The sequence below is a fragment of the Mesocricetus auratus genome, unplaced genomic scaffold, assembly GCF_017639785.1.
Source record: "Mesocricetus auratus isolate SY011 unplaced genomic scaffold, BCM_Maur_2.0 Super-Scaffold_100038, whole genome shotgun sequence".
Lineage (NCBI taxonomy): Eukaryota > Metazoa > Chordata > Mammalia > Rodentia > Cricetidae > Mesocricetus > Mesocricetus auratus.
In genome coordinates, this window is record NW_024429216.1 from 120,730 (window position 1) to 133,158 (window position 12,429).

At 38.2% G+C, this 12,429-nt stretch overlaps 1 protein-coding gene across 1 annotated transcript; it reads left to right on the forward strand.

Annotated features, from left to right (window-relative positions):
* The first annotated feature begins 7,203 nt into the window (after positions 1–7,203).
* On the forward strand, positions 7,204–8,169 carry LOC101827648 (vomeronasal type-1 receptor 4-like). The gene has a single exon (XM_021223913.2). The coding sequence runs from the start codon at positions 7,234–7,236 to the stop codon at positions 8,167–8,169; it is 936 nt and encodes a 311-aa protein (XP_021079572.2). The 5' UTR covers positions 7,204–7,233.
* Positions 8,170–12,429: the final 4,260 nt, after the last annotated feature.

The window sequence follows — 12,429 nt, forward strand, 5'->3', positions numbered from 1 at the left end:
AGACCTTTCCAAAAATTCATTAGCTATTCTGGGACATTTCACTTCATTGCAAATTTTGCAATAATATTTGTCATATTACGTGAAAATTCTTCTGAGACCTTAATTGTGTTTGATTAGCTGATTAGAGCAGGACTTGATTCTTTCCAAAATCATGTTTTGTCAAACAAGAACATAGTTAGAAACAAGTACAGAGAGCACTCATAGAGCATGGGAAACGGGTATGATCAAAATTCCTCATGAGCATGTACGAAATTGTCAAGACCAGCTACAAGACAAAATATACAAATTTTCTGAAACCCAAAAGTCCTTTCACTAACAGATTCTCCTTTCTAAAGTTTATGATATCAGATCCTTATCTCTTCACTTTGCTGATGCTTGAATCCAGGGCATCATGCATACTTAGCAAGTGCCCCCACACTGAGTTAAACAGTCAGCTGCGGCAGATGTCATTTTGACTAAAGGAAACCCACAGATTCAGTTTCCCTTTTTCAAACCAGATGACATTTCCTAGTAACAAGCACCAATCAGAAAATGGTGTCCCAAATTTGATTCAGAAGATATGCTCTTCTGTTGCCAGCACTGGTCTGTTGCCACCAGATTGTTCAGAAACCTTTGTGAAAGGATATACAAGGTATTTTGTACATGTTTAATCAGAGATGTTCTTATTGAGACTAAAAAATCAAGACAATGTGCTAATAGTGAGCTAGAAATCTGAAAGAATACTCCAAAATGGTAACCAGATGAGATGGGAATGTTGGGAGAAACCATCACAGAAAGGAGGAAGCCACTGTGCCAAGCAAGTATGTGGTTCTGGGCACTCTTATCCCAGCACAGCATGGATAAGAGGACCTCAGATGCAAGCAGGTTACTAACTGGCAAGGCCCAGCAAGTAAAGCACACACATAAGCCAGGTAGGCCAAAGGTTAGAGAGCCTTTGATAATCTCTGAATGTTTGGAGGGGGCAGATGATATCGCTGCCCTGGAGAAATACTCTAGTGCATAATCATGCTTTCTAGAGACAATACATGCAAGTCAGTAGTAAGAAACAGAATACACTTTAAAAAGTCAGCACCACAGAACAAGAAATGCATACCTATGAAACAAGTATGATTGATAGAGAATAAACAAAATGACAACTTTGAAGCATGTGTGATTGACACATTCCTGGGATAAGAATAGATATTCGATCCACAAATCACTGATAAATCAGAATGAAAGAAAATCCAGGGAAATAATCTGAGCCTGGGTCTGTTGGGAAATGCCTTTAGTCTCAGCACATGGGAGGTAGAGGCAGGTGAATTTCTGTTAAGTCCAGGACAGCCTGGTCTACCCAGCAATTTCTTGGATATCTAATTCTACTTAGAGAAAACCAGTCTCAAAAAAAGGAAAAGAAATAAAACTATTCTGTTGATTACAAAAATAAAGGTAAAACAAAGCAAACCACCAAAATACTACAGAGGATTGGCTGTTATGTAAATGGTCACATGTAAAGTGCAGGTCTACAATTCAGAATGCACAGTTGAGTAATACTCGCAAATAGCCAGAACTGAAGTGACCAGGTCTGTAATCTCATCACTTGAGTGGTGAAATAGAAGGATAGCTAGGAAAAGTAGGCCAAACATAGCCACATATATCACAAAGAGAAGGAGGAGTAATAGGGAGGGGAAGGGAGGAAGGAGCGAGGGAGGAAGGAAAGGAGGAGAGGGGAAAAAGAATGAGATTAGGCTGGAAGACAGACAGGGAGGGAGGGATGAACAAAAGAAACAAAGAAAGGAACAAAGGAAGGAAGGGAGAAAGAAAGGGACAGATAAAATAAAAAAGAAAGGATGACAGAATGAAATGAAGGAAGGGAGGGGTAGAGAGTGAGGGAAGAAGAGAATGGGGAAGGGAGGGACAATTGCTCAGCAGGTAAATTGCTTGCTGTAGGCAAGTGCTGATTTCCATTGCTGGAACCTCCATGGTCGACAAAGCGAACGTACTCACAAAGGTTGTTCTCTGACCTCCACACGTGAACTGTTGGGATATGCTTAGCTAAACCATAGGAAAGAACCTCAAGATACGCTCTAGTTTGAACTGTGTGTGTGTCCTGGCCATTACAAACATTACCACTGTCAACATTTGTGCTCAAGGTGTGGAAACACATTTTCTTTCCATGGCCTGACATCTAGAAGCTGTGGAATCTACAATAAATATCTATTTCATGTATGGAGGAGCTACTAGAATATTTTCTAAAGCAGCTACCCTACTTTGTTCCTCAGCTGCTGTTCATAAGGCTTCTATTTCCTTGGAATGCTTCAATATAATATCTGACTTTTTAAACTGTACCTCTTCAAACCTCAGGATGAAGTGATACCTCCTGATTTTGATTTACATTCTAATAAGTAAGTACGTATGAGATCTTTTCATGTGCTGATTGATGGTTTTTGTCTTTAAGGAAATTGTTCTTCGAAATGGGCCAAAAGTTGTGTTACCTATCTTTATGCCGGTTCTTTGTATGTCCTAAAGGACTTTGTCAGAGAGATTCTTTGCAAACCACTTCTTCTATCTTTCCAGGTGTTTTGAATTGTGTTTTTAATTTAAATGTGTCTTTAAATATCCCTTGACACATTTTTCCTAATATTCAGGGCAGTTTATGAAGAATTTGTTTTGATTCTTTAAATATTTGGTAAATTACACAGAAAAGTCACCGGGTTTCCATTTTTGCTTATTACCAATTGAATGAATTTTCTACATATAAATTAGCCTGTTCTGCTTTTGAGTAAACCAAAATATACATGGGGAAGGAGGGGCTTATTCTATGTTTTAGAGATATGAACTGATGTAGACAGCATAGATGAGTGCTGCTTACTGACATTCCTCAGGACCTATTCAGCCTCATTTCTTGTAGAAATCAGGAGACATGGGCTTGAACCACATACCATGGGATAGGCCCTCCAATATGAATAATTAATCAGGAAAATACCTTACAGACTTGTCAATGTACCATAGCTGTTTCCTTAACTGAGGTTTTGCTTCTCAGATAATTCTACCTTGTGTCAAGTTCACAGACAGCTATTCAGGACAAAAATCTTTTCAGAATTTCTGGGCAGTTTTGGTTGGGATGAGTTTGGGTGTGTACAACATGCACACATGCACATGAATGAGAATTCTCATGTCCTTCTGTGTGTGTGTGTGTGTGTGTGTGTGTGTATGTGTGTGTGAATGCTGATGAATGTGCACTGGAGGTGTTACTGCTACAGAGGGAAATATATCCTGACTTGTCAGATTCAATCACAGCAAAGCTTAGCAGCCTCCTTCTTCATTCTTCACACTAAGATGATCTGCCCATCCATCAATTGTCAATATAAATTGTTTCATTTATATACAGCGGGGTTCTCTACAGCATGATTGTCCAGAGTGACACACACAGCATGGATGAACCATTTCAAACCCTGATATGAAGGATGTAATGCACAGAGACCTATGAACTCTAACTTCTTCCATACTCCTTAATACTTGAACATTTGAAAATATGGACATGACCACCCCAAGTCATCACTGAGCAGAAGGTTTTTTTACTGTAAATAATTTGGAGAGAACAGTCACTTGTATCTGTAAGAGTCCAGAACAGGGATAGATAGTAGTACACTGTATATGGCAAATAGACTGAATGGGCCATGAGAGTGGAGAGAAGGGTAGAGGTAGAGAAGAAGAAAAAAACAAGGGAGAGGGGAAAGGGAACAGAGAGTACAAAGTGCCTAGAAAATAACCAAGAGCCCAAGAGTGCATGAGCAAAAACATCTTGGCTTATAGGAAAGAGAAACTGGGCAGGGAAGTGAACCTCAGACACTAGAGAGGTAATAAGCAGGCAGGGACATTGTTGGTGGTCTAGAAGTGCTGAGAGGATGCAGGACTCTGTGTCACTTGCAATGCTGTGAGAATCTAGCATCCAACATCCACATTGGCATGTTAAAAGGCACCCAACTTATTCATGTGTCCTGAATTTCTCTGGGACAAACAGTATTGCAATGCTGAAATGGCCTAGGATGCTAGGTGACAGGCAAAATCTCTCCAGGTGAAGGCCATGCCACTTGCTTATACTCTAACAGCAGTGAATCCCTATTTCTTATGCACGACTCTGTGTCATACCTTTTGTGCTCCAAGGACTGACAGAAAAGTTCCCATCTGGATTCTCACTTGCTTTCTTGGAGTTGCTAATTAAGTCTGAACTTCTTTTACTCTTTTGTTTTATTTTCTGTTGGGAACTCAGGGCCAAAGTGTTTAAAAGTTAATTCAGCCCCTTGTGGAGATGCTGTCATCACAGGATTACAGTTGAGGTGAAAATCACCAATCTACTGGGAAGGAATACCAGGAGATCAGGACCCTTTAAGTCAGGGCGAGGGTCTCATCACGGGTTTAGCAGAGACTTATTTCTCTTGGCAATACCCACCATCACGGGATCGTGGAGCCCAGAGGTGAGTGACAAGACTAGCAAGAACTCAAGACATTAGAAAACACTCCTTGTAGAAACCATTCTCATATTCTCTGACTCATCTGTTTTAATTTGTATGTTCCCCTATTTAATCGTAGTCGTGCTTAAAATCTATAGGAAGATTTTCTTTCAACAGCTCATCTAGAATCAAGCAAAGAAGGAAGGATGGTAGCAAGAAGAGAGAGAGAAGAGAGGGAGGGAAGAAGACAGGAGAGAAAAAATTCAGTGTATAGTCAGGGTAGAGAAAAGGGTCTCTGCTTTTGATTTAGGAAGCATGAACTTGAATGGGGTTTTTGATGAAATCGGGGCTATTTTCAATTAAGGTCAGAGTCAACTAATTCCAATCATCCCTAGCCTGTGTGAACCCGTTTCCTCCCATAATCTGATGCTGTGTCTCTCTTATGACTGATATCACCTCGTTTTCTTTTTTCTTTTCTTCATATACTGTGTGTCTCTGCCTCCATTACCTCTCCCTCTACTTCTCACTATCTCTCTCCATGATTATTATTAATTTGGGGGGTTTTAAAAATGAGCATTTATTTGCATTCTTCATCTTTCTTTATTGATAACACTAGGAATTGCACTCAGGGACTTGCACTAGTTGGGGAAGCCATGAACTACATGCCTGTCATATGCTATATAGATTGAAGTACTTTTATTCATTTCTTTTCTCATACTCACTAATTTATATACTTCAGGAAAATCCTACATTCTTTTTTGCTGAAAAGCTGGATTATAAAAAATGGTGGAGTAGAATACTGATACTTGTACATATTAATGAGTTAAGGAAAGAAAAAAGGATGATTTTCTACTAGAAAATATTAATTTTATTATTGATTGAGGATTAAGAGTTGAAAGCTGTATGAATCACAAGAAATGAGTAAGCCTATGTCAGGAGTATTTTAATTTCTTGTTACTTCAGCTATTTTGAAATAGAACAGATGTTTTGCTGATTCTATTTTTTCTGTGTATATTTAGTTTATAGATGTAGATAATAGAGCTAGATGGAATCTCACAGCCATATAACATGTAATAGCACTTGACACAGGATTTACTGTGATTATCTATGTAATAGATGTGTCAACCTTATTTTTAGAGGATAAATGTTATACCATTGTATGTACACACCTTGTTTTCTTCCGGCCCGGGTTTGTTGATGGGCATGTGGAATTATTTTATCATTCAGCTCTTTTAAATGACTTTGCTATAGAAGTGACTAAGGAGGTATCTCCTCAAGACCCTTATTTTCATTTTTCTTAACTCACATTAAGAAGGGGGAACTGGCGCATGATATAGCAACTCTTGTTTGGTATAAAATAACATTTTATGCATCAGATATACACACTGTGAAAACTTTCAGAGAGGTACTTGTAATAGCATCAAAAACAAAAAAAGAATAAGAAATGTCTTAGGAAATACATTTTATTTTGGAAGGCAATTAACACAATTTGAAATATATTGTATAGAGGACAGACACTTATACCATGTTCTTTAAGAAAACCTTCAGGTACCTTGTATTGGATAGATTTGCATGTCAACTTAATACAAGCTTGAGTAATCGGAGGAAGTAGGAAGTGCCTAGGTGAGAACCATTTGTAAGGCATTTTCTCATTTTGTGATCAATGCAGGAGGGCCCAGCCCACGGTGGGTGGTTTCCTTAAAAATTTAGTTAGCATACATTGGATTTCATCATGATATTTTCAGACAAACTTTTTGTTTTTGTTGACTGTAAACTTCCACTTTTCTTCCCCATCCCCCATCACCTACTCACAACTCTCCATATCTTTCATAAGTCTCCTTTTCACCTTAATGACACTTTTGTCCTGTTACCCTCCCAGTGAATCCTCAACACTTCTTCTTTCTCCTTCATTTGATCTTTTCGTTTCTCTGAGTCTGATCACCGTGATGATTTCTTTGCAAATCAAATAATTTCTTACAACGGTCATGGTTTCATTTTCATTTGTGGATAAAAATTTCACTCTGTGTAAATAGTACACTTCCATTACCTGCTGATGAACATCAAGGCTCTTTCCCTTTCCTGACTATGGTGAATAATGCAGCAGGTTGCATAAATGTACAAGTATCTCTGGGTTAGGACCCAAGTCCTGTGAGTATATGCTTAACAATTAGAGCTGAGTTATGTGGTCATTCTATTTGCAGTTTTTTGACAAATCTTTGTACTTATTTCTATGATGAACTTAACACCATACCCTTTCACCAGCACTGAATGAGAATTCACTTTTCCCACAACATTGTCAACATTCATTGTTTCTTTACTTGATGTTAATCATTCTAAGGGTTGTGATGGAGTCTCAAATTATTGGCAATATAGTCAAATGCACTAATATTTCTTTCTTCCTTCCTTCTTTCCTTCCTTCCTTTTTTTTCCTTTAATTAATTTTTTTTGGAATGGTTTACTTTGTGTGTAGCCAGCCCTGAATGTACTGGAACTGACTCCATATACAAATCAGCCTCAGAATTAAACATCTGTTTGCCTCTGTCTCTTGAGTCCCAAGATTAAATGCCTTCACCACTACATGCAAGAAAAACATTAAACTTAAAAAACATATGCAATAATAAAGAATATCTACTTCTTTAAATAAAACAATTTTTAAAGTTCTTCTATAGTGAAAGAGCTATGTAAATACAATAAAATGGTGAATATTTTCCTCAAGCTAATCATGAAATAATACATACTCATGATATATTTAAAGATGTTCTTGATCATAATAAATGTACTTACCTTCTTAATAGGAATAAGAATGAATCCTGAAAACTTAGCAATGGGAATTCTCCTCTTCTCCCAGATTACAATGGGCATGCTTGGAAATTCCTCACTACTGTTTTACTATGTCATTTCGATATTCACTGGAAAGCATTTAGTGCCCAAAGACCTCATCATAGAACACTTGACTTTTGCCAACTGCTTGTCTATCATCTCAAGAGGCATTCCACAGACAATGTCACATTTTGGATTTAAGTATTTCCTAGATGACATTGGATGTAAATTGATAGTGTATATTTACAGAATATCAAGGGGGGTGTCCCTGTATGCCATGTGCCTACTGAGTTGCTTTCAATGTATCACAATAAGCCCCAGAAACATCAGATGGATGAAGCTTAAACACAGAGCTACCAAGTTCATCGGTCCCTCCTGCTCACTCAGCTGGCTTGTTCACCTGCTTCTAAACATCGCAACACCAGCAAGAGTGTCAGGACCCATTTACAACAAAAATGCAACCAGTAGGATGAGTTATGGATACTGCTCATGGTTTGCTTCTGGTAATGTGTCAACAGCATTGTATATGTTCTTACTGTGCTTCACTGATGGCCTTTGTCTGGGTCTCATGGCCTGCTCAAGTGTCTCCATGGTAAATATCCTCTTCAGACACAAGAGACAAGTCAAGCACATACACAGTGCTGAACACTTACTGAAAATCTCACCTGAGGACAGAGCTGCCCAAACTCTCATCACCCTGGTGTTCATATTTGTCATCTCTTACTCATTTTCTTCCATTGTGGTCATTTTTACGACCTACTCCAAAGGTTTAATGTTATGGGCAATAAGTATATTACTATTTCTAGAAATATTCTTTCCCACAGTTAGCCCCTTTGTTCTCATCAGCAATATCAAGTTTAGTTCCAGCATATTTTTACTTTGCTGCAGTAAAAGAAAACCTCTTCCAAGTGTGACATGAGCACTTCTTATCTGTCTTTGCTTATATATTGGCATATTTTCATCTTTTTGTAGAATGATAAGAATACAGTTGCAAAATATCGAGTATCCTATAACTGACTCCTATGTCATATACTGTGATATCGAGATATTTAATATTAGTATTTTTCTTACAACATCTACTATCCAATGAATAATTTGCTATCCAATTATTAATTTGCTATCCAATAATGATAATTTTTCAAAAATGTAAAACCAGCATATTATACAAATTGTTATGCAACAATATGAAAAGTATATGCTGACCTAGAAAATGTACCTGGAAGGCCAGCACTATCTGAATACTCAGGCAATATAGCCAATTTTGTTAAGTGGTGGCGTTTTCATTTTATGTGTATGTGTATTTTTCCTGCACGTGTGTCCATGCACCACATGTATAAAGTCCCTGCAGAAGTCAGAACTGGCATTGGACTCCTTAGGACTGGAGCTGCATATGGTTTTGAGTCACCATTGAGTGCTGTAAGTAAATCCTGCATCCTCTGGAGGGACAATCAGTGCTCTTAACCACCAAGCCATCTTTCCAGCCCTGAGATGTTTCTATCATAGTTTAAGATGTTTATTTCATGTATGTGTATATACCTCAGAGTATGTATTGCACCACATATACTGCCTGCTGCCCGCAGAGGCAGGAAAAGTATGTTGGATCCTCTAGAACAGAGTTACAAGCACTTGTGGGCCATTTGAACTCGTTTCCTCTGTAAGTTCATGTAGCTCCTATCTGTCATTTATTGCTTCTCATATGGAAACACCACAATTATTCATGTGTCATCACTGATATGAAAATGGTATAGAAAATTGATATATTTCACCTTAAGAAAAGTAGCTAGTCTCAAAAAGGCGAATATCACAGGTTTTTTTCATGTGAAATGAAAGAACAAAAAGGAATTGGAATAGATTATTAAATACTGAGAATAATAAAAGAATGAGAGATCAGAAAGAGGGAAAATAGACGATATAATAAGGTATAAATATGACACAAGCACATAATTCACATGTGTGAAAATATCAAAATGTAATACTATATAATATTAATATATGGCTTAAAAATTAACCTGTCACCAAAGTCCTGTAGCCAGTTTGATTTATTTTACTCCATGACTCCAGCTGTTATACTCCATGTGCTATAATATGTACTTTCTAAGGCTCATCAAAATGTTTTAGTTGTGTATCATTCCATTCTTTACATATATTAAGTTTTTCAAAAAGCACATGTCTGGCCTCCTGCTTTGTCCTGAAGAGTTACATTACTAGCATAGTTTATGTATAATAACTTTTCCTAGGAAATAATTTCTCTTTTTCTGAAAAAAAGTACTAGATCTAGCCTGGGGTCCTCTGGTCACTAGAGAATGCACACCCAATCATCAAAGTCCTCCCCACTGATGGATAAAACCTCCATCTTCCACATGGTGTGGGGTAGGGACTACATGTTAATACATGGATTTGGTAGGGAGACCTTCAAACCTGACTTTGCCACCATTGTTAACAGGTATTGTAATATTTCTACATAACAATGACACCCCATAAACATGAATACCTCCTCAATTCTACTTAGAGAGTCTGTATCTACACTTTTAAGATTTTTCATGCAAATATCTCATTTTTAGTCTTCTTTCACTTGCCCATTTCACAACAACGCACAATTTTCCTCATTTTTTTATCTAGCTGAATACTATTTTAAATCTTCTCTAAATTAATTCTTGGCCCCAGGTCTAAAGCATTATCTGTGAGTTTTCTCAGCATATTACAAAGATTAACACTTGATCCTCCAGCTCCAAATTGTCTGAGGATTTGATCCTCATTTTGTTGTTTTTTCCGGTCAGGAGTTTGTCTTATCTTACTACTATACCTTTTTCTCCATAAAACACAATTTGGATGTGAACATGCTCTAAAAAGAGGAAGGTTGCTAAATGCTACAATTATTCTTGGCTTAGATTTTTCATGAGAGTGCTTTGTTTTCTTCCATCACAAAAGGCACCATTGTGACTATTGGGAAATTGTGAAAGGTGATAAGAGAGGAGATAATGTTGCTCCATAGATACAAATACTCTGAGTTTGATAATTCAGTTGCACTTGCATGCTATAATATGGTTTCTGGTAGGAAATGTATTGTGAGCTCTGTGTATCACATGCTGAAAATAGCATCAGCTGTGCATCCAAGGGCACTGCATTTGTCATGGAAACATTCTAACTCACACTCAGAAAACTGTCTTGTCTAACATGTTATTATGAGTGAATTTGACTAGGAAAACTCTATATTAATTTTTGCAATTTTTCAATGAGTTCAAAATTATCTCACACAACAACCCTCTTTTTTTCTAATAAAACTGTATTTACTTAGAAACATTCAGAATGTCAACAAAACAACTGCAATTTTTCAATTACAGGGTGGTTTTCACTTAATAGAATGACAATTATCTGCATACAAGCTACATCAGAGAAAACTGAACGTTACAAAAACAGAAACAAAACAAACAAAAATGTCGTCCTCACATATAACCAATTTGTGCTGTGCACCAACAAGAATCTGCTTTAAGTCCCTGCAACTCACCCTGTTAGCACAGGTTTGGGTGAGCCAGCCTGAGCTAGTTAGCAAGGAAGAGCTGTTTCCATTACCCATCTGTTCTGTGATAGCATGGGTGACAGAGATTTATTTTCCTCCTCCTCTGGCCTGTCAGTGCCTGAGGCAGGTGTGAGAACTGTCCCTGAGGTCACAATAGCAGGAGAGCTGTTCCTGAGCCCCACCAGCTGCAAATCTTGGGAGAGAAAGCCCTGTACCTCACCTGAGTAACACAATAGAGCCAACCTTGTTGGCAGAAGTGTGAATGAGCCAGCCCCGAAGCTAAAAGCATAGGAGAGCTATCCACACTACTAGTCTGTCATGTGACTGTGTGGGAGGTTTAGAGATGCCCCTCTTTACTCCTTGTCCCTTACTGTCTGCAACAAAGTAGAGAGCTGACTCTCTCCTTTACAAGCTGCAGCAATCTGGAAACAATCCTGCCCCTTATCTATGCAGCACAGCACAACTGGCCAGTTGTCAAAGATGAGGGTAACCCAGCTCTGATGTTATGAGGAAAGGAGTCCTGTCCCCATTACTCATCAGAAATGTGGTAGCATGAGTAGAAGAGAGATGCCTACAATCCACCTTCCATTCATTAATGCCTCACATAGCTGGAAGAGTTTTCCCTGGGGTCATAAGTGCTGGAGAGCTATCCCTACCCCTCCCCAACTGTAACACTCAAAAGGATGAGCCCTGTGCCTCATCTAGGCAACACAACAGAGCTGGCTCTAATGGTATAGGTGTAGCAGAGCTTACCCTGAACTTGTGAACTGTGTGTGAACTTGTGATCATCTCGGCCCAGTCTCCACAATTGCTTGACTTGCAGACCCACATCATCAGCCCTGGGGTTGAGTATGAGGAGCACTGCATGTGGAGCACGTTAGAAACTGTTCCTGGAACAACTGCTTCTAAGTTTATCTTCTTCTCTAGGTGAGTATCCTCTGTCCCCAAGCTCCCCTATCAGTTCTGTTGAAATTACAACTTTGAGAATATGCATGGATTAGGAAAATGAATATTTATGAGTTATTAGCTACTCTATGCATATTGTGGAAGTAAATGACTTGATATAGTTTTTTAAATCCTAACATTTCCTAATTCCTGCTTTACACATTCAAAAGCCAACTCCACTACTCATGTAGTTCTTCATTTTCTAGAATTGTTCAGTTTTGAATTTGTAATCTTTAATTTGTACCATAATGGTTCTCCTTCCTACTAAATCCCTTCTTTCCTTACTTTTCTTCTCTGCTCAGTGTGATCTGCCATCCTTTCTTATTCTATACTGAATATTTTCTCACTGTTTTCCTGGGCCATAACTATACCTAATGACATAAAACGTATTAAATGATCATGTGACTCAAATGTAACTTCCATGAGTGGAGGGATGGGCATGTGAGAATTATCTGGACTGTGATTCAAGATATGACATTCTCCACGTGTCTTGCCACTACAAAAATAAATGTCCTTTAGCTGGGTTCAGGAGATGGCCTGAAATGTCAGACCTCTCTTTCTCTTGCCATCTTTGTGTGATGTTTTAATCATTGTTTTAGGAGAAATGAAATCACAACAATAATCCTTTTACTTAAAAGGAGATTGCATTGTGCATCCAATTAATGTGGTGCATATGAGTGTACAAGTGGGATCACTTACTGGGTCACGGTCCATCTA

What these genes read in the sequence shown, in the direction of transcription:
- LOC101827648 (XM_021223913.2), top strand. Translation starts at nt 7,234, where the DNA reads ATGAATCCTGAAAACTTAGCAATGGGAATTCTCCTCTTCTCCCAGATT.